Here is a 23,282-nt window from a genome sequence, read left to right on the forward strand (position 1 = left end):
CTTCATTGTGAATGTGTTATGGTCCCAACCCTTCATTTCTGTGTGCGATTTGCATTTGTGGCTGATTTTATTTGACAAATTTGATAAAAAAATGCTATCTGTTATAGTCTCACCTATTCATTCCTGTGTGTGTGTGTGTTGGGGGGGGGGGGGGTTTGGGTGGTTTACGAGGACATTTTTTTTTAGGTAACAAACTGGTAATTACAAGGGTATTATGCTATAAATGTGGTTTATGAGGACATTTTTTTTTAGGTAACAAACTGATAATTACAAGGGTATTATGCTATAAATGTGGTTTATGAGGACATTTCTAGTGTCCCCATAATTCAAATCGCTTAAAAAACATTTTGAAAATGTAAAAATGCAGAAATGTTTTTTGTGAGGGTTAGGTTTAGGGGTAGGGTTAGGGTTAGGGGATACAATATATAGTTCGTACAGTATAAAAATCATTAAGGATAGCCACACCAATATGTGTGTGTGTGTGTGTGAGCATGTGAGTTCCGCACTGTGGATGTGTTATAGTATTACCCCTTCATTTCTGTGTGTGTGTGTGTGTTCTTCATTGTGGCTGATTTAATGATGGTTTTATCATCTCACCCATTAATTTCCAATAGGGGGTCAAATTTGACCCTGAACACCATTAGTGTTACTTTTTTTCAACACTACACAAACAGAATCCAGCCCAGTTTTGTGTGTGTGTTTATAGACAGTAAATTTAGGAAAAGTGACCAAACCTCATCCCACTGAGATGAAGGGAACCATGTTTTTTAAAGAAGCAAATTTCAAAAGGGGTAAAAAAAACAACAAAAAAATACAGAAGATTTGGGTTGAGAAAACAGTGCTTATAGTTTCTTACAGTGGGATCAAGTATTCAAGTAAACATTCAGAAATGAAAAAAAAAAAAGGTAATTAAATGTAACAAAACTAGATTAAAGTTCTTCACTGCATGATCATAATTCAATATTTTATAAAGCTACTAAAGTTATTCAGCCAAGAGCAGTGAGTGGTTTTCTCGTTTTTGTTTTTAATGCACAGATACAAAATTTTGTCCCTGTGTTTACATTTACTATAGACATATCTCAACCTGATCTCATATACTGTACATTTCGTGACTGTGGCAACATTTCTGCAAATTAAATTATGTGCCTTATTACACGTTTGGCTGCAGTTTCCCAGTGAAATGTCCAGTGTAGGGCACCAACAACGAGTGAAATGGAGTCGTAATCAGACAAAGTTTTTAAGGTGAATTTTACATGGAGTTAGTTTTAGGTTAGGGAGGTAAGTTTTACTCATTAAAACGTACCTCCCTAACCTAAAACTTTAACCTAAACCTAACCAACAGTGTCCTAAAAGCAAATGAGAGGTGAACAAAACAGATATCCTTACCCAAACCAACACCTAAACCAACATCTAAACCTAACCGATAGTGTCATAAAAGCAAACACGACATGAAAAGCACATTTTCTGAAGCAACCACAAAATCTTGTGTCGCTTCTATGACACGTTTCATCTTTCATGTGTCAGCTTGTGTGCTTGACTGGTCTCAAACCGTGTACTTCAGAGTCCAAAGTCCAGCACTCTATGAGGTGAGCTAATTACAAGCTAATCACATTGGAATAAGTGTATATATGTAGGTGGGTCTGTAATACAGCATTAAAATATATAGTTTTTCAAATTATGCATTAAAGTAAGTGTTTTGATATCATAACATAGCAGGGGTTGAGTAACAGAGCAAGAAAATAAATGTTTATAAAGTCCTAATCAGCTGTTGTACTCATGATTTGTGTGAAAGTGAATAAAACGCATAGTTGTTGTAGTGCCTCTAGTGTTCATTTTACCACGAAACTGCAGCAAAATGAAGAGCATGGCATGTGTCAATTTGCAAATATGTAGTTATAGTAACGTTCATTTTATGAGACTAGGTTGAAAAAACTGACTGTGTTTCTATTAATACCTCTCCAAGACGGGCATTTTTAAGTGTATTTGACCGTCGTCACACAGGCACATATCTGCATTACCGTGAGCACTCTCACACAGCATACGCACACACACAGAAAGAAGCCACCTGTCAGATAGTGCGCAGGGGCGAAATTCCTGAAATGTAGGATGGCAGGGGATGAGTCATACATATATTTATGAGGAAAGTGATACCTGATTGATCGTAGAAACTATATCCCAACCCTAACCCTACACCTAATGCTATTTAACCCTCTAGGATCGACGGACGCGCCGACGCGTCCTGCTGGGTTTTTTCCTCATAACAGCGGAAACAACTTAAAATACTCCGTCATTTTTGGGCATACAGATAAGTGTAAGGCATCATTAGAAACTATAAAGGGTCTACTTTTATTTGTGTACATTCACAATAACAACAAAACCTTGTGCTTTTGTAAAATAAAGAAAATAAACAGGGTGCGCTTTCAGCCGTCTCTGTCCCTGCGAGCATCTTTCTGAAACACGTCAAAAAAATGAAGTGAAACTCCATGAATACTTATCAGACAAACATGAAACATATGTCTAAAGAAAGCTTAAAATGTCTACTTTTAAATAAAACAATTCAAATTTAAAACAAATATTCTCCTGCAATGTAATCTGTATGAAACAAAGAGATAAAGAGATATACAGTTTCTCCTGGCTCAGCTAATTATCGCTAATGTGATCACACCCACCAACAGAGCGCGCTATTCACACAGTAATGTGAGAGGCGATCAATGTAAATGGTAAACGCCCCCAACATTGCCTTAAAAAACATCAAGTTCATTCACTTTTCTGTGCATTTGGAAGATGGCACGCTACACAGGTGAGGAAGCTCCTGGATAGTGACGAAGAGTTCACATTTTCCTCAGAAGAAGAGCGGGAATCCGACGATGAACGTTTGCATTTTGAAGAGCGACTTGATCCAGCCGAGGATACAATTTCGAATGAGTATGTCATTTAGTTTTACTTACATATTAGTTGACATGCTATTTTATATAAACATGGACATATTTTACTAGTTGAACTATTTCCAGACTTGCCAGCCAGGATTTAGAGTATTGAAATTTGAAATATGTCCTAATAGGCAAGTTTTAGTCACATTTAAATGTTGTTTCGGCTAAAGCAGGTATTTAAATTGTATGCTGTATGATATAAATATAATATGTAATATGATATAAAAATAATATGAATGTTTAGATTATATTATAACTAGTGTTTATGCTGCCTCATTATCATCAACAAAGCTTGTGCAAATATCTGTTCGGGTGTAAATGTGTAAAATGTGCTGTAAATATGCCCATATTAGAAAATCAGCATATTAGAATGATTTCTGAAGGATCATGTGACACTGTGACAAGTGCAGAAATTATGCTGAAAATTCAGCTTTGATCACAGGAATAAACTGCATTTTACAATATATTCAAATAGAAAACAGTTATTTTAAATTGTAAAAATATTTCACAATATCACTGTTTTTGCTGTATTTTGGATCAAATAAATGCAGCCTTGGTGAGCAGAAGAGATTTCTTTTAAAAACATTAAAAAATCTTACAGATCTAAAACTTTTAAATGGTAGTGTAGGTCTAAAGTTTTTAAGTAAAGTCTTTATGTAAAGAAAATGTATAGTCAGATTACTTCTTTTAACTTAAACTTGATTTTGTGAATAAGCTACAAACAATACATTCAATCATTAAGTCTCCTCACATTCATTCTCTCTCAGGGGAGGGGTCTTCGTCTCCTCAGGTTTGAATCACATCAATATTCATGATCATCCACGCCTCCTCGCATATGGCCTTTCTAACACTAAAAGTGTCTTACAGAAGTTAAATGACTATATTGTTTTGTATGAATGAGTGATCAGGAGGTTTTCACATCATTTTGTAGCAAAAACTCTAGGCTACAAGATCCAGTTCTCAAAAGTCTTGTGAACAAATGTTTAGTATGTGTTATATGGCCTTATTTCAGTGACTTAAATTTTTTGTTTTTTCAAAAACCACGCATAAACGTTATTTTCTCAAAAATACAAATATGTGCATACATGTTGTTCACATATTATTGTAGCCCAGTTTGTGCTGAATACAGTGTTATCAGACTTTAGCCATTAATATGTTTTTAAGCAACTGAAAAAAGCACAAATGTCAAGGCATGTCAAAACTTCTCCAGGGCCCAAAACACCCTCAGACCCCAGAGGGTATCAGGCCGATCTTTCCTCATAAATATGAGTCTTCCCCTGCAATCCTACATAAGGAAATCAGTGCGTGGAGGAGACGAAATGAGGAAATAAAAAGTGATCTTTAAGAATCTCGTTATTTGTGATGTTACTCCCTTTCCTGTATTAGGGGGTCCTTGAGTTGGCTTAGAGTCTGGGTGGGTCGGAAACTCCTGCATTAGGGGTGTAAAAATACACTGATGCATTAATCTGACAAAGAAAATTCAATGCATCAATAACAGTAATTGGATACTCGAATATAGTATCACGGCCATGCTTATATTCAGACCAACAGCGCGATTGTAAGTGATATTGCAACAGTTCTACAAATAAGAAGTTATTATTGTGTAACTTACATTTTAGGCACAAAAAGCCAATTATTTTACCTTTATCTGCTCCGCTAAATAAATTAATTCCAAACGAAGCCAAAGCAGGATCAATTTTTTATAATGTTTTTTTAAATGTCATGGGACACAAAAATATACTAGTAAATGTTGGCTTTATGCATTCAATTCTTATCTATATACAATTATGGACCTATTTTCAGATAAGATCTATTTTTATAATCAAATTGAATGGAACCTTCAAATTTAAGATTTTGTGATGCATCACATCATTCAGTAAATAATCGAATCAAACTGTTGTCAGAGCAAATATTTACACATATAGTAATCATTATATAATTAAAAGTGAAAGTATTTAAAAAAAAAATATTGTGGTTCGTTCTCGGTGGGGCACGTGGTGAGCTGAGCGTGGATGCCGCGGTGGATGGCGTGAAGCCTCCACAGGCGCCATGTCTCCATGGCAACGAGCTCAACCAGCCACGTGATAAGATGCACGGGTTGACGGTCTCAGACACGGAGGCAGTTGTAATTCGTCCTCCGCCACCCGGATTGAGGCGAAAAAGGGGAAAAAAAGACTAAACTGTAATGGTTGTAAATGTTTGTGTAGTTTTGATGATGCATGTTGAGCTGGAAGTGAAAGTCATGCCTGTGTTCTTTGGCAGCTGTTGGACGTGGTCCGTTGAGGGAGGAGTCTGCCAGCGGTGGTCCGTGGTGCGCCTGCACGCGTCCCAGAGAGTGCTGTCGGGCTGCAGCAGATGTGGCTGAGACCGGAGGCCGGTACGCTCGGTCCAGAGACTGAGTCTGTGTGGGGCCCGAGTCTTTCCCATCAACCCCAGCATCTTGTGGATTGTTTGGACTGGCCGGGTACGAGTGTTCATCTGACATGCCAGACCTGGATTCCATCAAACAACACAAAATATACACAGGCAAAATTTGGAGACTCTGTCAATACTGCACATAAACTTGTATATGTATAAGAAGAGGGCAGTGCAACACTCATGATTGAGAGAAATCATAAAGGGATAGTACACCCAAAGTGAAAATTCACCATACAGCATACAGGTCACATCACCCACCTATCAGGTGAGAGAGACCCCTCCGAGGACATGCCGTGGTAAGGAGATGGTGTTAGTCGAGTGTCTGGGCGGAACTCCTTGTCGTACGCCATCATATTCCACTCCTGGCGTCGGTTCCGAGCTTTACGGACTTTCTTGACCTCACGAGTGGGATCCTCCACATGTTTTTGCTCTTGCTGAGGCAGAAACAATGATGTTTCTATAAGCTGGAGTAATATATAACTTTGCAAAGGGAATAGGTTAGGTTTGTGAATGATTGACTCGACTTGTGAATGAAATGAAATCTCTCATAATTTATTCAACCTTATTCCATCCCGGATGTGTATGATTTTTTTCTTCTGCTGAACACAAATGTTTTTTATAAGAATAACTCAACTCTGTAGGACATTTTAGTCAGAGGCGCAGCTGTGTTGTTCAAGCGCGCTATGAGACGCGAGCGAGGGAAGCGAGCCAGCATGCTGGTCAAGCTTCATCAGCGCGGCTTTCGAACAGCGCTGCCAAGTATTCATCTAGCGAATCTCCACTCTCTTCATAACAAAATGGATGAATTACATTTCCTCACCTGTACAAACAAGGACTTTTCAAACTCTGCTGCCTTGTGCATCACAGAAACCTGGCTGAGTGAAGCCATTCTGGACAGCGCGTTACATCTGCCTGGCTTTCAGCTGTTCAGAGCGGATCGCATTGTGGAGTTAATGGGGAAAACGAGAGGCAGTGGAACATGCTTTTATATCAATGGTGTACAGATGTAACAACATTAAAGAAGATGTGCTGTCCTAATTTGGAAACGCTCTTTATCAACTTTAAGCCTTTCGCAGGAGTTTTCCTCGTTTATTCTGGTGAGTGTTTATATTTCTCCACAATAGTGGGTGCGCAGCGCTGCAACAGCTGGCTGATCAGATCACAGTCACGGAACAACAATAGCCAGACTCGCTTATTATTATTCTCGGCGATTTTAACAGAGCCAATCTCACCTGTGAACTGCCAATATACAGACAGCACATTACACGCCCCACAAGAGACAGAAATATACTGGATCACTGCTACACAACATTTAAGGATGCATATTGCTCTGTCCCTAGAGCAGCTTTGGGACTCTCTGATCACTGTCTGGTTCATCTTCTTCCGACCTACAGGCAGAAACCTAAATAAACCTGTAGTAAAGACTGTACAAAGATGGACCAATGAAGAAGAGCTGGAACTACAAGCCTGCTTTGACTGCACTGATTGGAGTGTTTTTGAAGCTGCAGACACCAATCTGGATGAGCTCACAGATACTGTAACATCATATATCAGTTTCTGTGAGGATATGTGAATTCCTACTAGGATTTATTTAGCGTTCAACAACGAAAAACCATGGTTTACAGCAAAACTCAAGCAGCTTCGTCAGGCCAAAAAGAGATTAGAGTGGCTAAAATAAGCTATTCTGAGAAGCTGAAAAACAAGTTTTAAGCCAACGATCCTGAATCAGTGTGGAGAGGCCTGAAAGGCATTACTAATTAAAAGATACCATCCCCCAACACTGCAGGGAATCAACAACTGGCTGACGACCTGAATGTGTTTTACTGTAGATTTGAAAAACCCAGTCTCACACCCCACACCCACTCTGGCCTTCACTTCACACAACCATCAACACCTCCTGCAATCACCCTCCTCCCCCCTCCTCCTACTCAACCTGCACGTAAGGTCTGTGAAGAGGATGTGTGCTGGGTCTTCCGGAAACAAAAGACAAGGAAAGCACAGGGCCCAGACAGTGTTTCACCCACTTGTCTAAAATCCTGTGCTGACCAGCTGGCCCCCATCTTCACACAGATCTTCAACAGATCACTGGAGCAGTGTGAAGTTCCCCGCTGTTTCAAACGTTCCATCATCATCCCTGTCCAAAAGAAACCCAAAATCACAGGACAAATTGACTACAGACCTGTCACTCTTACGTCTGTGGTCATGAAGTCATTTGAGAGACTGGTGTTGGCCCACCTAAAGGACATCACTGGACCCTTTCTGGATCCCCTTCAATTTACTTATCAAGCAAACAGGTATGTGGATGATGCAGTCAACATGGGATTGCATCATATCCTGCAAAATCTGTACAGACCAGGGACACATGCAAGAATCATTTTTGTGGACTTCAGTTCAGCTTTCAACACTATCATCCCAGCTATTCTCTGGACTAAATTAAACCAAATCTCTGTTCCCACCTCTATCTGTCAGTGGATCACCAGCTTTCTGACAGATAGGCAGCAGTTAATGAGACTGGGGAAATTCACTTCCAGCACCTGTACTATCAGCACTAGTGCCCCCCAGGGATGTGTGCTCTCCACACTACTCTTCTCCCTGTACACAAATGACTGCACTGCCAAGGACCCTTCTGAACAGCACTGTGGCAGCAGTGGAGTCATTCAGGTTCCTGGGCTCTACCTTCAAACAGGAACTGAAATGGGACACCCACATTGACTCCATTATGAAGAAGGCTCAACAGAGGTTGTACTTCCTTCGCCAGTTCAGGAAGTTCAACATGCCACAGGCGCTGTTGATACAGTTCTACTCAGCAGTACTGTATCAGCAGCGCCTGTAGCATGTTACTGAAGTGCAGAGGACAGACTCAATGACTGCTGATACAGTTCTACTCAGCAGTCATTGAGTCTGTCCTCTGCACTTCAGTAACTGTCTGGTTTGGTTCAGCTACGAAATCAGACATCAGAAGACCACAAAGGATAGGTTGGACTGCTGAGCGGATTATTGGTTGCCCCCTACACTCCCTTCAAGAACTGTACACTTCCAGAGTGAGAAAAAGGTCTTATTGTATATTTCTATATATATACTTATATTTTCTATTCACTTTTTATTTTTATTAATTTTTTTTATTATCTCTGTCTTGTTGTATTGTTTGTGCACTGGAAGCTTCTGTCACCAAGACAAATACTTTGTATGTGTAAGCATAATTGGCAATAAAGCTAATTCTGATTCTGATAAAGTTTAACCACTGGAGTCCTATGCATTACTTTTATTCTGCTAAAAGTAATGCATAGGACTCCAGTGGTTAAACCCATCTCTTCTGAAGCGATATGATAGGTGTGGGCGAGAAACAGATCAATATTTAAGTCTTTTTTTACTATAAATTCTTCTCCCTGCCCAGTAAGTGGCAATATGCACAGAGAGTGTGAATCGCCAAAAACAAAAGAAGAATGTGAAAGTGAAAGTGGAGATTTATAGTAAAAAAAAGGACTTAAATATTGATCTGTTTCTCACACACACCTATCATATCGCTTCTGAAGACATGGCTTTAACCACTGGAGTCGTATGGATTACTTTTATGCCTTTATGTGCTTTTTTGAGTTTCAAAGTTCTGGCCACCATTCACTTGCATTGAATGGACCTACAGAGCTGAAATATTCCTCTAAAAATCTTAATTCATGTTCTGCAGAAGAAAGAAAGTCATACACATCTGGGATGGCATGAGGGTGAGTAAATGATGAGAGAGAATTTTTATTTTTTGGTTGAACTATTCCTTTAAGAAAGTTACATCATGTTTATTCCATGTCAAATCAACCGAATTTCAGAAACGTCCCTGGGCTGAAATTTTGATTTCATTCATATTTTTCTGAAGAAAGATAAACATAAATGATGATGAAATCCAAAATAATAAATGTCATGGATTAATATTTACTGAGTAATCCAGTATTTTGTAGAGGAGGGTCAAAATGGCTACAGGTCAAACATATTACCTTAGAAAGGTGGCAGACAGCATCATTATTTTATTTTTACACAGATAGGTATGTCTGTTACTGAAATCAGTTGACTACAGCACCGCATGTTGGATTATATGACAGTGGTTTAAGTCCAAAAATGGGATTTGTGTCCAATAATTTGTGTTGTTTTAGTTGGAGTATTAAATATATCTTAATATCCTTTCAGATTCTGGTTCAGAACAAACTTTCCTTTTTGTATGTTCATACTTAAGGCCCTTTATGGTTAAATTCCAGAAATATGGGACTCTTAATGAAGCTCCATCTGAAAAATTTTCAATTTGACCCATTTTCAATGGCGAAAAGCAAATGTGGGCCACATGGAATGGAGCTAGTTTTTCTTGTCCAAAGTTCTGAAGTATAAATAATGTTGAAACTAGAAATGTACTTTTATTTATTCACTTAAAAACACTAAAATATAAAAATCTCAATTTTCAATCTATAAATCCATTCCAAAAAAACGAAGCAATTTTTATCCTGTGTAAATAAACTTATATAGACATATCTTGGGTAAACCCTAAACTCATTAGGTAACTAGGCAATTAGAAAAAATAGAGTTTTTGCAATTTAGTTTATTACACTATTCAAAAGAGAAAGGTTGATGAATATTAAATATATGGTATGAGGCCCAAGGTATGCATTAAATGCTAAATGCCAATTAATCTGTTTCTTTGACTTCACTTCTCTATGCCTGACACTCAATAACTCCACCCATGTCTTCTTCTTAACACTTCCACTTTCTTGTTTAGTTGGCTGCTGTTACAACACACACTCACAGATAAGTAGGATTAAAGGACTTATGCTCAGTCTGTCTAGATGAGCCATGCAGTAAAGATGACGGAGCTAATGATGAAGAGAAGAGAACTAGTGAGAGTGACAGAAAGACAGATCAGAGAGGGGTGTGGAGAACATCCTGAGTGTACACACACATCAGCCTGAAACACTCTCCCTGCATGAACATAGGTTCATTGTTTAGTATGTCCCCCTAACACACACACAAAAGCACACACACCTTCTGCCTTCGTTTCTCTTTCCTCTTGTTTTCTGTGGCTTGCAGCATCTTTTCCTTCCAGAGGATGAAGAAGTAGGAGGGATCTGTGTAGAATTTGAGGCCGTCCTTTTTGTCATCCCTATAATACAGCACAAAACAGCAGAACACAAACTTAGAAAAGGTCTCGGACGGCTTCAAGAAGTCTAACTAAAGACCAAGTGAGTCTGTGAACGCAGCCGAGGCAGGTATATTCACCTGTAGGGTGTGAGGATGTTTAGAGGGGGTGGTTTGTCACAGCGCTCATACATTTCCATGACAGGGTTCGGTATGGAGTTTCTAGACACCACCTGCTGGTCCTGGATGGTGGAGCTCTTGAACGCCTTCCGCATGTTGATGTCCTGTAGTGACACTGTAGTGCAAACACACACAAATACACTCTGTTTTTACTAGGGTTTAACATTAATTAAATATGTTTGACAGCATTATTTTTTTGCATTTTGCTGCCTTTAAGAACATGTCCTCTTTCCAAAACCCACCCTCCAAAAACATGCAAAACGACTGACAGCCTTTAAAGGGATAGTTCACCCATAGTTCATCCATACAATGAAAATAATAATACTTTACATCAAGGTTTATAAAGTAGTTTATTAACAGTATAGTTAGTACAGTAGAACGGTTCCAGTTGCATTTCCACTTGAGCATGTTTCGGCATGGCGAATATATCATTATATTACTAAATCATTACTATATCATTAAATAACTTTTACCTTTCTGTATGTTCCCGTCCGGTAGCATGCACAACCCCCTATGAAAGTATATTAATGACAAATGTCTTTAAGCACACTGAATTGCACTAATTGAAAAATAAATACATTTTAAAATACTTCCATAAACCCCTCAGCAAATTATAGTAAACCTCTCACCTTTTGTTCTTTGCTTTCCTTTTTGAGATATGGGACTAGTCTTTCCTGTGCTTTAGCAGAATAAACAACGAGGGGGAAAAAGCAAAGCGGTCCTAAACACTGGAATATGCTATCATGCTATCATCCTCTTAAAGCACACTCACTCCAATGTTTACCTCTTACACCGTTGCCAACTGACAAATTTAAGTACTTTTAAGCACCACAGTGAAACCGTAACCTTGCCAAATGACACAGTTTTTGAAAACTTAAAAGTAAAGTAATTAGTTTTGTGATTTCTCTTTCAATGAAGTAATAAGTAATCTTATTACAGTTTTAGAAAAGAAATATAATTTGTAGCGTATGACTTTCTTTAAGTAATTTACCCACACTGTTCACTGTTGTATTGACAAATAAGTCATTTACAAATGCATTATAAACAGTGTTTGACGGCTCCTGTTTCACTCTCTGTTCAAGCTGAAAAGCCAAAAAACCTGCCCGGTCTCATGATATTTATGTGGGTATTGCTACGTTTACGCAAAACGTAATTTACGTGGTGCGTTTGGCTGCAGTTTGAAAGTGAAATGTCTAGCTGAGGGCGCCAAAACCCAGTGAAATGAAGTTGTATTCAGATGAGCTTTTGAAGGTGGATTTGGAGGTTTTAATGAGTAAAACGTACGTTCCTTAACAAAAACTTTACCCTAAACCTACCCAATAGTGTTTTAAAATATAAATGAGACAATAAAAAAAACAACCTAACCCAATCAACCCCTGAACCCAACCGATAGTGTTTTAAAATGCAAAAGTGAAATGAAAAGCAGTTTTTTTCTGAAGCAACTAGCCAACCAATGGCTAAACTCAGTCAATCGTGTTTTAAAATGCATAAGCGAAATGAAAAGCACATTTTTTGAAGCAAGCACATCTTTCCATGTCACTTCCATAATACTGGGGTTTCATGTTTCAGCTTGCGTTCTTGAACCCCAGTTTACTGAGTTCAAAGTCCAGTGCTCTACCATGTGAGCTAACATGCAAGATAATCACAGTTGAATAAGTGCATATAAGTAGGAGGGTCTATAATAGTTGTTGTACCGGCTCTTGTGTTTATTTCATCTAGAAACTGCAGCGATTTGTAACTGGAGACAAATCGCTGCAAAAATTTGTTTTGCAAAAATGTATATAGAGTTATGTTTCCACTATGACACCAGGTTGCAAAAAACATATGGTATGTAAGTTTCACATGTTTATGGCAGCATCTAGTGGTTATTTGTGAAAAAAGTGGTTTCAATGTTTATAACTATCTATTTAAAATGGCGGCGGACTCTTATATTGGGATAAATGACAGCTTAAAGTTAAAAAAAAAGTGCAAAGTGTAAGTTAAATATAGACCAGCAAACAAACGTTTCAGCCTATAGCTTTCTTCAGTGCTCACCATACAAACAACAACTCGTCCCTTTTGTAAACACATGATTAGAGATTGAGACCAGCTGAGCTTAATGAGGAAACTCTTAAGGAAGCAAGACTAAATTACAGAGAATTCAACAAAGTTTCAACAAAATACAGAAAAAGAAACAAAACAAACAATTCCACAAGAAATTACATCAGAGAAAACAACCAAGGTCCATCTCCTCATTCATGCCATTCATGGGCCAAAAAAACTTAAGTAACAAATGTCCAACACAAAAATTAATTGCTGGACCTCAGTAGGATAATTACCTTTAAAGCCTAATGTATCAAATATGATACAATAAAAAAAACCATACAATTTTCTTTTTTTCTTTTTTCTTTTTTTTTTTTTTTTTTACGATTTCGATTTATAGATTTATCGATATATAAAATTTGAATTTTCTAATATGTCAGGCTTTACAGGGTTAAGTTAATTCACTAAATTCAAGTACATTACTTGAGTTACACATATTTATATAATAACATTATTTATGTATAATACATTTCAAATATGAATTATATTCATTTGTTTGCATTTCTGGGACAGCTGAAGGGCGTGTGACAATGGACGAGGAGACATTATTTTGAGACATTATTAACTCGTTTAGTGGGAAAAAAAACTTTTCTGTGAAAAGTGTTTTAGAAGTTAATTAGTTAAACTTAAAAGGTAAACAGTAATCTCAGTAACTTGCCCAACACTGATTATAAATCATTTATATGCAGTTATAACAACATGCATACAAATGGGAACTTTCATTCAATACTTGCCAAATATGAGAATTTTTACATTAATTTGATAAATTCTTAATAAAAACAATTCTTCATACTTATTTTAATCAAAAACATAAAATGCCCAAATTCATGACATTTATGAACAATGTAGCAAAAATAGACTATTGTAGTGAGATTAAAAGAAGGGATAATGTCATTTTGCTACAGTCTGCTTTGTGTTTATATTCATTACTGAAATGTCTTGTCACTTTCTTTACCTAGTCCTAGTTACCTAAAGTCTTCTGTAAAAACACTATTATGTACAGGTTTCTAACATTACCAACTCCTTATTAAATGCTTAATAGCTGTTTAATTTACATTAATGTACATTTTCAAAGGTTACTAATGTTAAACAAATGTTACTAAGCATTTATAATATGAGGTAAAATGGCTCACTATTTGGCAGTTTTTGCATAAAAGTCACCCTTTTGTTGTCATAACTGCATATCAAGGACTTATAATGCATTTGTAAATGAATTATTAGTCATTAATAACCCCTTTATAATCCCTTAACAAAGGAAAATTAATGTAAAGTCGTACTATAAAAATTAATGGTGAATGAGACAGAACATTCTGCCTAACATCTTTTGTTTTCCACAGAAGACAGAAAATCATTCAGGTTTGGAACTACATGAGAGTGAATAAATGATGACCGAATTTTAATTTTTGAGTGAACTATCCCTTTAAGTCTTAACCTCAGTTTTAGCAACATCTTGTAGAATCAACAGAAGTGCATTCCCCACAAACTGCCACCCCATTAATTAAGTTCCCTTGTCAATTGCTTATTCAGCCAGACTACTCAACTGTGCTCTAAAATAACAGCGAGTGTCTAGACATCACACACTCTGCTTATTACTGCAGCTGCAGATTTGAGCCCCAGCTGCTCAGCTCAAATTAAAGTCATTACACAGACTTCTGTATTTTACATGCTTACATTATTGAGTCCCTGTGCTAGTATGCAGTGCTATTAATAGCCCTGTGTTTGTACTCTGTTGAATGTACGGGCTGTGTCACACAGGATCAGGTCAGCAGTGGGCGTATGTTTGCATATGCATATTAATTCTCACGTACCCTCCTCCACAGTGGAGTCCAGTTGTGTGACCTTCACAGCCAGCAGGTCAACACGCTCTTGTAAACTGTTCATGCGTATGTAGAAGCTGTTGGCCTCATTAAACAGCTCACCAAAGATGTCCTCCGCATGCCGACCTGAACAAATTAACACAAGGAGTTGTAGCGCTAGGACAAACTGATCATTTTTCAAACAATCATGTACAAGCTCATCTTTAATTCATCCAAAAATTCTGACATCTTTTACTTACATTCATGCCGTTCCAAACCTGCATGACTTTCTTTATTTTGATGCACCTTTCCATTACAATGAATCTGTACTGAAGCTTTCAAGCTTCAAAAAGGATGCAAAAGCACCATAAAAGTATCGTAAAATAGTCCATATAACTCATGTGCAATATTCTAAGTTGGGAACATTTTATAACAACTACATGGTATTTGTAAGGCATTAGTTTATAGTTAATTGATCATTTATAAAATGATTGTTCTAACACTTTTAATGCTGTAATAGGCTATATAAACATAGTATGTTATTCACTGATATTCACTGTAGAAAATAATTTATTATTGGTTAATAAGTTTACTTTTAAACAGTTTGATCATCTTTTTTCATCCTTATTAAACAACTTGTTAACCATACCTAACTAATGTATCTGAGTTGATGCAAACCAGTGGTGAAGAAGTGTTTATGAGAACATTAAGAATACATAAATTCTTAGTTAATAGAAATTTTTGTATATATACCATACATTTATATATGTAATGAGTTAGATCTACATTTTTGCTTCATGAATGTGTTTATTAAAGTTAAAGGAACTCTTATTATTACAGCAATTAATGCTTAATAAAGGTCATAATAAAGCCCTGACTAACTGTATTTTGTGTGACCTAATATAAAATGAGAACTATAAATGCCTAATTAAACATATATTAATGATCCATTACTCTTAGAAGTTGTTTACTAAGGATGAAATCTGTTTATAAATGATCAATCTGCTTATATTATCAATCCAATATCAATCTGCTTATATATAATCTGAATAAATAAATCATATGCTACAGTAAATATAAATTAATAACATACAATTTGTATATACTCTATCAATGTATTAACAGTGTAGGAATGATTTATAAATAACAAATTAACTAATACTTAAATACTTTATACCGTGTAGTTATTATAAAGTTTTACCTCCAAGACTTCTGAAACCATACGAAAACTGAAAAAAATAAAAAATACATTTAAATAAAGTCACACGGTTTGGAATGACATAAAAGTGAGTAAAGATGAAAGACTTTTAATTTTTGGATGAACTCTTCTTTTAATTGTAATATATTTTAGACTCTTTATCAAACATTGAATCTTTGAAAAGTCCAATAATGTCTACTTACATGACAGTCAGTTGGTGTAAACCAGTGAGAAAACTTGAACTTACTGAGTCCTCCCAGTTGTTTAATAATGGCTGCCAGTGTGCTGTTGGTGACGCACTCCAGCTCATTGGTCACCCCGTCAGGCAGAGCTCCTCTGCACAGGTGCCTGGGCTCGATGGTCCTCTTCACAAGAGGCATGACTGTCCTCAACTATGGTACACACTCACCTATCAGGAGATAACAGGGTGTTTTACATAACAGTTTTAAATGGGGAATTCAAAAAAAGAATTCTAATCAGAGTGAGGATGTAAATATATTATTAAAATTAATGAAATTTATGGGATTTCCACAACAGCAAGAGCAAATTAATAGGTGATACATTTCTTTTCTTATGCTTCTATTTAACTTCTTATACATAAACTCAGCAAAAAAAGAAACATCCTCTCACTTTCAACTGCTTTTATTTTCAGCAAACTTAACATGTGTAAATATTTGTATGAACATAAAAAGATTCAACAACTAAGACATAAACTGAACAAGTTTCACAGACATGTGACTAACAGAAATGGAATAATGTGTGCCTGAATAAAGGGGGGGTCAAAATCAAAAGTAACAGTCAGTATCTGGTGTGGCCACCAGCTGCATTAAGTACTGCAATGCATCTCCTCCTCATGGACTGCACCAGATTTGCCAGTTCTTGCTGTGAGATGTTACCCCACTCTTCCACCAAGGCACTTGCAAGTTCCCGGACATTTCTGGGGGGAATGGCTCTAGCCCTCACCTTCCGATCCAACAGGTCTCAGACGTGCTCAATTGGATTGAGATCCGGGCTCTTCGCTGGCCATGGCAGAACACTGACATTCCTGTCTTGCAGGAAATCACACACAGAACGAGCAGTATGGCTGATAGCATTGTCATGCTGGAGGGTCATGTCAGGATGAGCCTGCAGGAGGGGTACCACATGAGGGAGGAGGATGTCTTCCCTGTAACGCACAGTGTTGAGATTGCCTGCAATGACAACAAGCACAGTCCAATGATGCTGTGACACACCGCCCCAGACCATGACGGACCCTCCACCTCCAAATCGATCCCGCTCCAGAGTACAGGCCTCAGTGTAACGCTCATTCCTTCGATGATAAACGCGAGTCCGACCATCACCCCTGGTGAGACAAAACCCGCAATTCGTCAGTAAAGAGCACTTTTTGCCAGTCCTGTCTGGTCCAGCGAAGGTGGGTTTGTGCCCATAGGCGACGTTGTTGCCGGTGATGTCTGGTAAGGACCTGCCTTACAACAGGCCTACAAGCCCTCAGTCCAGCCTCTCTCAGCCTATTGCGGACAGTCTGAGCACTGATGGAGGGATTGTGCGTTCCTGGTGTAACTTGGGCAGTTGTTGTTGCTATCCTGTACCTGTCTCGCATGTGTGATATTCGGATGTACCGATCCTGTGCAGGTGTTGTCACACATGGTCTGCCACTGCGAGGATGATCAGCTGTCCTTCCTGTCTCCCTGTAGCGCTGTCTTAGGCATCTCACAGTACGGACATTGAAATTTATTGCCCTGGCCACATCTGCAGTCCTCATGCCTCCATGCAGCATGGCTAAGGCATGTTCATGCAGATGAGCAGGGACCCTGGGCATCTTTCTTTTGGTGTTTTTCAGAGTCAGTAGAAAGGTCTCTTTAGTGTCCTAAGTTTTTATAACTGTGACTTTAATTGCCTACCGTCTGTAAGCTGTAAGTGTCTTAACGACCGTTCCACAGGTGCATTTTCATTAATTGTTTATGGTTCATTGAACAAGCATGGAAAATATAAGGGTTTAAACCCTTTACAATAAAGATCTGTAAAGTTATTTGGATTTTTACAAAATTATCTTTAAAATAAAGTGTCCTGAAAAAGGGAAGTTTTTTTTTTTTGCTGAGGGGGTGGGGGGGGGGGGGGGCTGCATCACAATATACTGAATAAACGACCAATCAATACATTTTTCAATGACCAATTATTAAGCTATTTCCTACAGTCCTTAATATGTGATTACAGCCTTGAAAGGTACCAATAGTTATTTAATTTATCCTAGTTCTACATTGTTTTAACCTCACAGTTAGTTTGTAATTCATATTATACTATAAGTTTAAATAACAAAGTCAAATCTGATGGCATAAGTCAGTTTCTGTATACCGTAAAAATCTCATATTAATAATTATATACATATACTTACACTATGGTCTATCTGAATACTACATTTTGACAGGCTGGAATGCGTGCGTTAAAACTGTTTCATGCACACGCATAATTCCAGTCAGTTTTAATCACCATTCTATATAAATGCGCTTACTCTTTTGTCCTCCATAATGAGACATTGTGAGAGTTTTATGCCTCTGTTCAAACGACCTCTGGACTTGAATATAGTGTAGAAGTCTGATGAGTCTCAGAGCCATGATTCACCATCACGTCACAAAATACAACATTATCAAGTTATGCCAGGGTTCCTGACTAAAAAAATGACTTAGGGGCCATTGGCTCCTAAACTGAATCATTAAGGAGCCAAATGGCTGTTTCTAATCACCAAATCACAGAACTGCTCAATTAAGATTGCTCTTCAGAAACAAGAAAGAAAGCCAAAGGAAAACAGCTGATAATAACCTATTAATCTGAGGTTTACTAAACAGTATATATAATTGAGAAGATAAGTTTGGATTTCCCTTTTGTCTCAAATGTTCACACCCCTTTCATAATTTATACAAATATAAGAGATAAAAGATTTTTTATTTATTTAGTACTGCCCTTCAGAATCTTCATTACAGATATTTACATAAAGTATAGTATGCATTTAGTAGTGTGTTGCCTTCTTGTGCATCAGTGAATGTTTGCACCTTGTGTAATAGTTGTGTACAAGTCCCTCAGTTGTCCTAAGTGTCAAAAGCTTGATCTCATATATATCATTTAATTATAATTTAAATTGTTTTAAAATATTGCCTTAGTCCTTTACTACTACAGATGGCCCAGACACAGAGAGTGCAAGAGTGTAAATTGAATGAAATCCCAGATGCAGTTTATTGTGCTACTCCAATCCCAATCAATAATTACCAGATGGAAAAAAAAATTTAAATTATAATTATAAAGAAGACCGATTTATACATGGGACTCTTATTTTGAAATGTCTGCACTCCCAGTTGTGAGCTCACTGACAGATGATTCGCTGAGAAAGTGACTCTGATTCAAACTGCTAACCTGAGCTCCTGAGTTCACACCCTCAGTTCTTTTCGAGTGATTCATGAAAAAGACCCAGTTCAAAAGAGTCATTTGTTCACGGCTCTCTCGAGTTAGGTTTGTTGTTGCATGTGGTCCAGCGAGCTCATCAGAAACAGAATGGGTGAAAAGCGGTGTGAGACACACTGATGGTGTGTGCTCTAATGATGTATTCAATAACTCACAAGATAATATGTGACGAAACTGCATATAAACGCACACAACCGACTGACCCCAATGGCGACAAGATTTTAAATTATTGTCACAATCAATTATTTTTGGTCGTATTTGCGACCATTTTAGTGAAGTCTGGACCCCTGCATGCAATGCTGTCTTTAAATCAATTGTGAAGTGCTACAGGGAAAAAAACAGACCAGACACCAGTCCAACCCCATAGTACTAAGTCCGACCTGGAGATGATTAGAAATGCACCTGCAGTTAAACACGCATAAGGCTTGTAAGGAAAGTATGGTTTGACATTCAGCTATGTTTTTAATGCAGGGGGAGTGAAGGATGGGGTATGTGTGTGTGTGACGCTGGCATATAATCCAGAAACAAAAAAATAATATCCCAAGAGAATAAAGACATTCCACCAAACTGAAATAGGAGGTCAAACATCACACTCGGATGGACTGTGAGGGTAGGATGTGTGTGTGTGTGTGTGTGTGTGTGTGTGCACATGGTCATCAAGTTCATGCTCAGCTCATCAGAATAATAATGTCACTATCTAGCATTTTGCATTCACCATTCAAGATTAATATATCCTGGCATGCCTTTACTACACTTTTCACTAGAATGTATTTCTAATGCTCACATAAATATAATTTTCTAAATACAGACAAATATAGACACAACTGTAGCATCTAAATAAAGCAAAACTTCATCTGTAATTGCAGCATTGTACCCATCATCGAATGGCAGATTTGTCAAAAGAAAGACAATAATATGTGACAATCTTGATACAGAACATATACTGTAGGCCTATATTACAAATATATTACAAAATGTACTAGAGGGGCAAAGATATAAGGATAGAATATAGATAGAATATTCATTTTCACATTTTAGGTATACAGTTCATATATATATATATATATATATATATATATATATATATATATATATATATATATACGTATATGGGGCTGAATCAATTAAAAATGTTTAACTAATTAATCATGCATTTTTCTGCGAGTAATTGTGATAAAATTATGGTGCATGATACATTACAACAAACATAAAGAAATGATCATAATTATATTTACTTTATACTTTGTCTGAAAGAACTTGCAAGAAATTGGTTAGTCATTATTTATTTAAATTAATTAAATATGTACATGTTAAATGTGCATTTTTTGGGGGTGCGCGTTGAGTTAATTAGATTAGTACAGGTATTCATCTTTGATACAAGTATACACGCCATAAAATCAGTGGACATGTTGTATGTAATTACAATTCGGGTAAATTCCATTGGATTCTTTTAAATAATAGGATCAAATGGGCAGATTCAATTTATATCAAATACGTTTTTATAACTTTATTGTGACCTTAATTGCCTACCGTCTGTAAGCTGTTAGTGTCTTAATGACCGTTCCACACGTGCATGTTCATTAATTGTTTATGGTCCATTGAACAAGCATGGAAAACATTGTTTAAACCCTTTACAATAAAGATCTGTAAAGTTATTTGGATTTTTACAAAATTATCTTTAAAATACAGTTTCCTGAAAAAGGGACGTTTCTTTTTTTGCTGAGTTTTATATATACACAACCGGTCAAAAAATTTTGAAACACTTGACCGAAATGTTTCTCATGATCTTAAAAATCTTTTGATCTGAAGGCGTATGATTAAATGTTTGAAATTAGTTTTGTACACAAAAATGTAATTGTGCCACCATATAAATGTATTTCATTATAAAACTAAAAATGTAATAAAAAAAAAAAAAGAAAGGTTTTTGAAATTGATGACTTGGACCAAATAATAAAGAAAAGCAGCCAATAAGTGCCCAACATAGATGGGAACTCCTTCAAAACTGTTTAAAAAGCATCCCAGGGTGATACCTCAAGAAGTTGGTTGAGAAAATGTCAAGAGTACATGTCTGCAAATTCTAGGCAAAGGGTGAGTACTTTGAAGATGCTAAAATATAACACAGTTTTGGTTTATTTTGGAATTTGTTTAGTCACAACATAATTCCCATAGTTCCATTTATGTTATTCCATAGTTTTGATGACTTTACTATTATTCTAAAATGTGAAGAAAAAAAAATTATAATAAAGAATGAGTATGTGTTTCAAAACTTTTGACCAGTAGTGTATATACATATATTCATATATACTGTAACTGAAAATGTGTTTGGGTAAGAAGAACAAACTCAGTTTTCCAAATTCTATGCGAGTGTTTCCAAGTGTTACATACTAATATATATATATATATATATATATATATATATATATATATATATATATATATATATAAACACACAATGGATAGAAAAAGCCGACACACCCCTGTTAAAACAGCAGGTTTTTGTAATGTAAAAATTTTAACAAAGATAAATCATATCAGAATTTTTGCACGTTTAATGTAAAAATGACAACCTATGCAATGCCACTGAAATCCAAAGTGACACATTTCAGAGAGAAAAAAAAAACACTTAGAATAACCTAACTGCATAAGTGTGCACATCCCTGAACTAATACTTAGTTGAGGCACCCTTTGATTTTATTACAGCACTCAGTTGGATAAGAGTCTATTAGTTTGGCACATCTTGACTTCTTTGCAAAAACATTCCAGATCTGTCAAATTGCGAGGGCATCTCCGGAGTACGGCCCTCTTCAGGTCCCCTCACAGATTTTCTATAGGATTCAGGTCTGGGCTCTGGCTGGGCCATTCCATACATTAATCTTTTTTTGCTGAAGCCATTCTTTTGTTGATTTAGATGTGTGCTTTGGATCATTGTCATACTGAAAATTGAAAGATCTCTTTATTTTCAGCTTTCTAGCAGACACCAGAAGGTTCTGTGCCAAAATTAACTGGTACTTGGAGCTATTCATGATTCCCTCCACCTTCACTAAATCCCCAGTTCCAGCTGAAGAAAAGCAGCCCCAAAGCATGATGCTGCCACCACCATGCTTCACCGTGGGTATGGTGTTCTTTTGCTGATGTGCTGTGTTGTTTTTGCGCCAAATATACAGTTTTGGGCAAAAAGTTCAATCTTGGTCTCATCAGACCATAACACATTTTCCACATGGTTTTGGGAGACTGGATAGAGGTTTTTGCGGGGCTTGGATGTTTTTTTGTCAGAAAAGGCTTGGTCTTGCCACCCTGCCCCATAGCCCAGACAGATGAAGAATACGGGAGATAGCTGTCACATGTAGGGAGCAACCAGTACTTGCCAGAAAGAGCTGCAGCTCCTTTAATGTTGCTGTAGGCCTCTTGACGGCCTCCCTGACCAGTTTTCTCTTGGTCTTCTCATCAATTTTGGAGGGATGCCCTGTTCTTTCTCCACTTGTTGATGACTGTCTTCACTGTGTTCCATGGTATATCTAATGCCTTAGAATTTTTTTTGTAGCCCTCACTTGAGCGATACCTTTCAACAATGAGATCCCGTTGATGCTTTGTACGCTCTTTGTGGCCCATGGCTCTTGTAGTAGCATGCAACCAAGAAGATGTCAGAAAAATACTATAAGAACAGCTGAGATTTATTTGGAGTTAATCAGAGTCACTTCAGGTGAAGACAGGTGTGTACTATTTCACATGAGCTTGATGATTGGTTGATTCTGAACACAGCCATATACCCAATTATAAAAGGGTGTGCACACTTATGCAGTTAAGTTATTCTAAGTTTTTTCTCTGAAATGTGTCACTTTGGTTTTCAGTGGCATTGCACAGGTTGTAATTTTTACATTAAAGGTGTGTATATATATACTGTATGTATATATATATATATATATATATATATATATATATATATATATATATATATATATACACACACACACACACACACAGCTTAATATATATATATATATATATATATATATATATATATTAAGCTGTAAAAGCACTTTCTGTAGCTCAAATGGTAGAGCATGTCAGGTTGAGGGCTCTGTTCTCAGAAAATACACAAACAGATAAAATGTTTGC

The 23,282-nt window shown here is 36.9% G+C and overlaps 1 protein-coding gene across 2 annotated transcripts in view; it reads right to left on the reverse strand.

Moving 5' to 3' along the window:
* Nucleotides 1-23,282, reverse strand: part of LOC127430417 (actin-binding protein WASF3-like) — a 39,917-nt gene that overhangs the window by 9,526 nt on the left and 7,109 nt on the right. For both annotated transcript variants that reach the window (XR_007895445.1, XM_051680166.1), the window contains exons 2-7: nt 15,961-16,122; nt 14,528-14,662; nt 10,599-10,752; nt 10,365-10,482; nt 5,607-5,782; nt 5,177-5,422 (exon numbers count right to left, since the gene is read on the reverse strand). Coding sequence is in view for 1 of the 2 variants with exons in the window: in XM_051680166.1 (XP_051536126.1) it covers nt 5,177-5,422; nt 5,607-5,782; nt 10,365-10,482; nt 10,599-10,752; nt 14,528-14,662; nt 15,961-16,093 (962 nt within the window). In the remaining variant the exon portion in view is untranslated. The remainder of the gene's footprint in view (nt 1-5,176; nt 5,423-5,606; nt 5,783-10,364; nt 10,483-10,598; nt 10,753-14,527; nt 14,663-15,960; nt 16,123-23,282) is intronic.

This window comes from Myxocyprinus asiaticus, chromosome 40, assembly GCF_019703515.2.
Source record: "Myxocyprinus asiaticus isolate MX2 ecotype Aquarium Trade chromosome 40, UBuf_Myxa_2, whole genome shotgun sequence".
NCBI lineage: Eukaryota > Metazoa > Chordata > Actinopteri > Cypriniformes > Catostomidae > Myxocyprinus > Myxocyprinus asiaticus.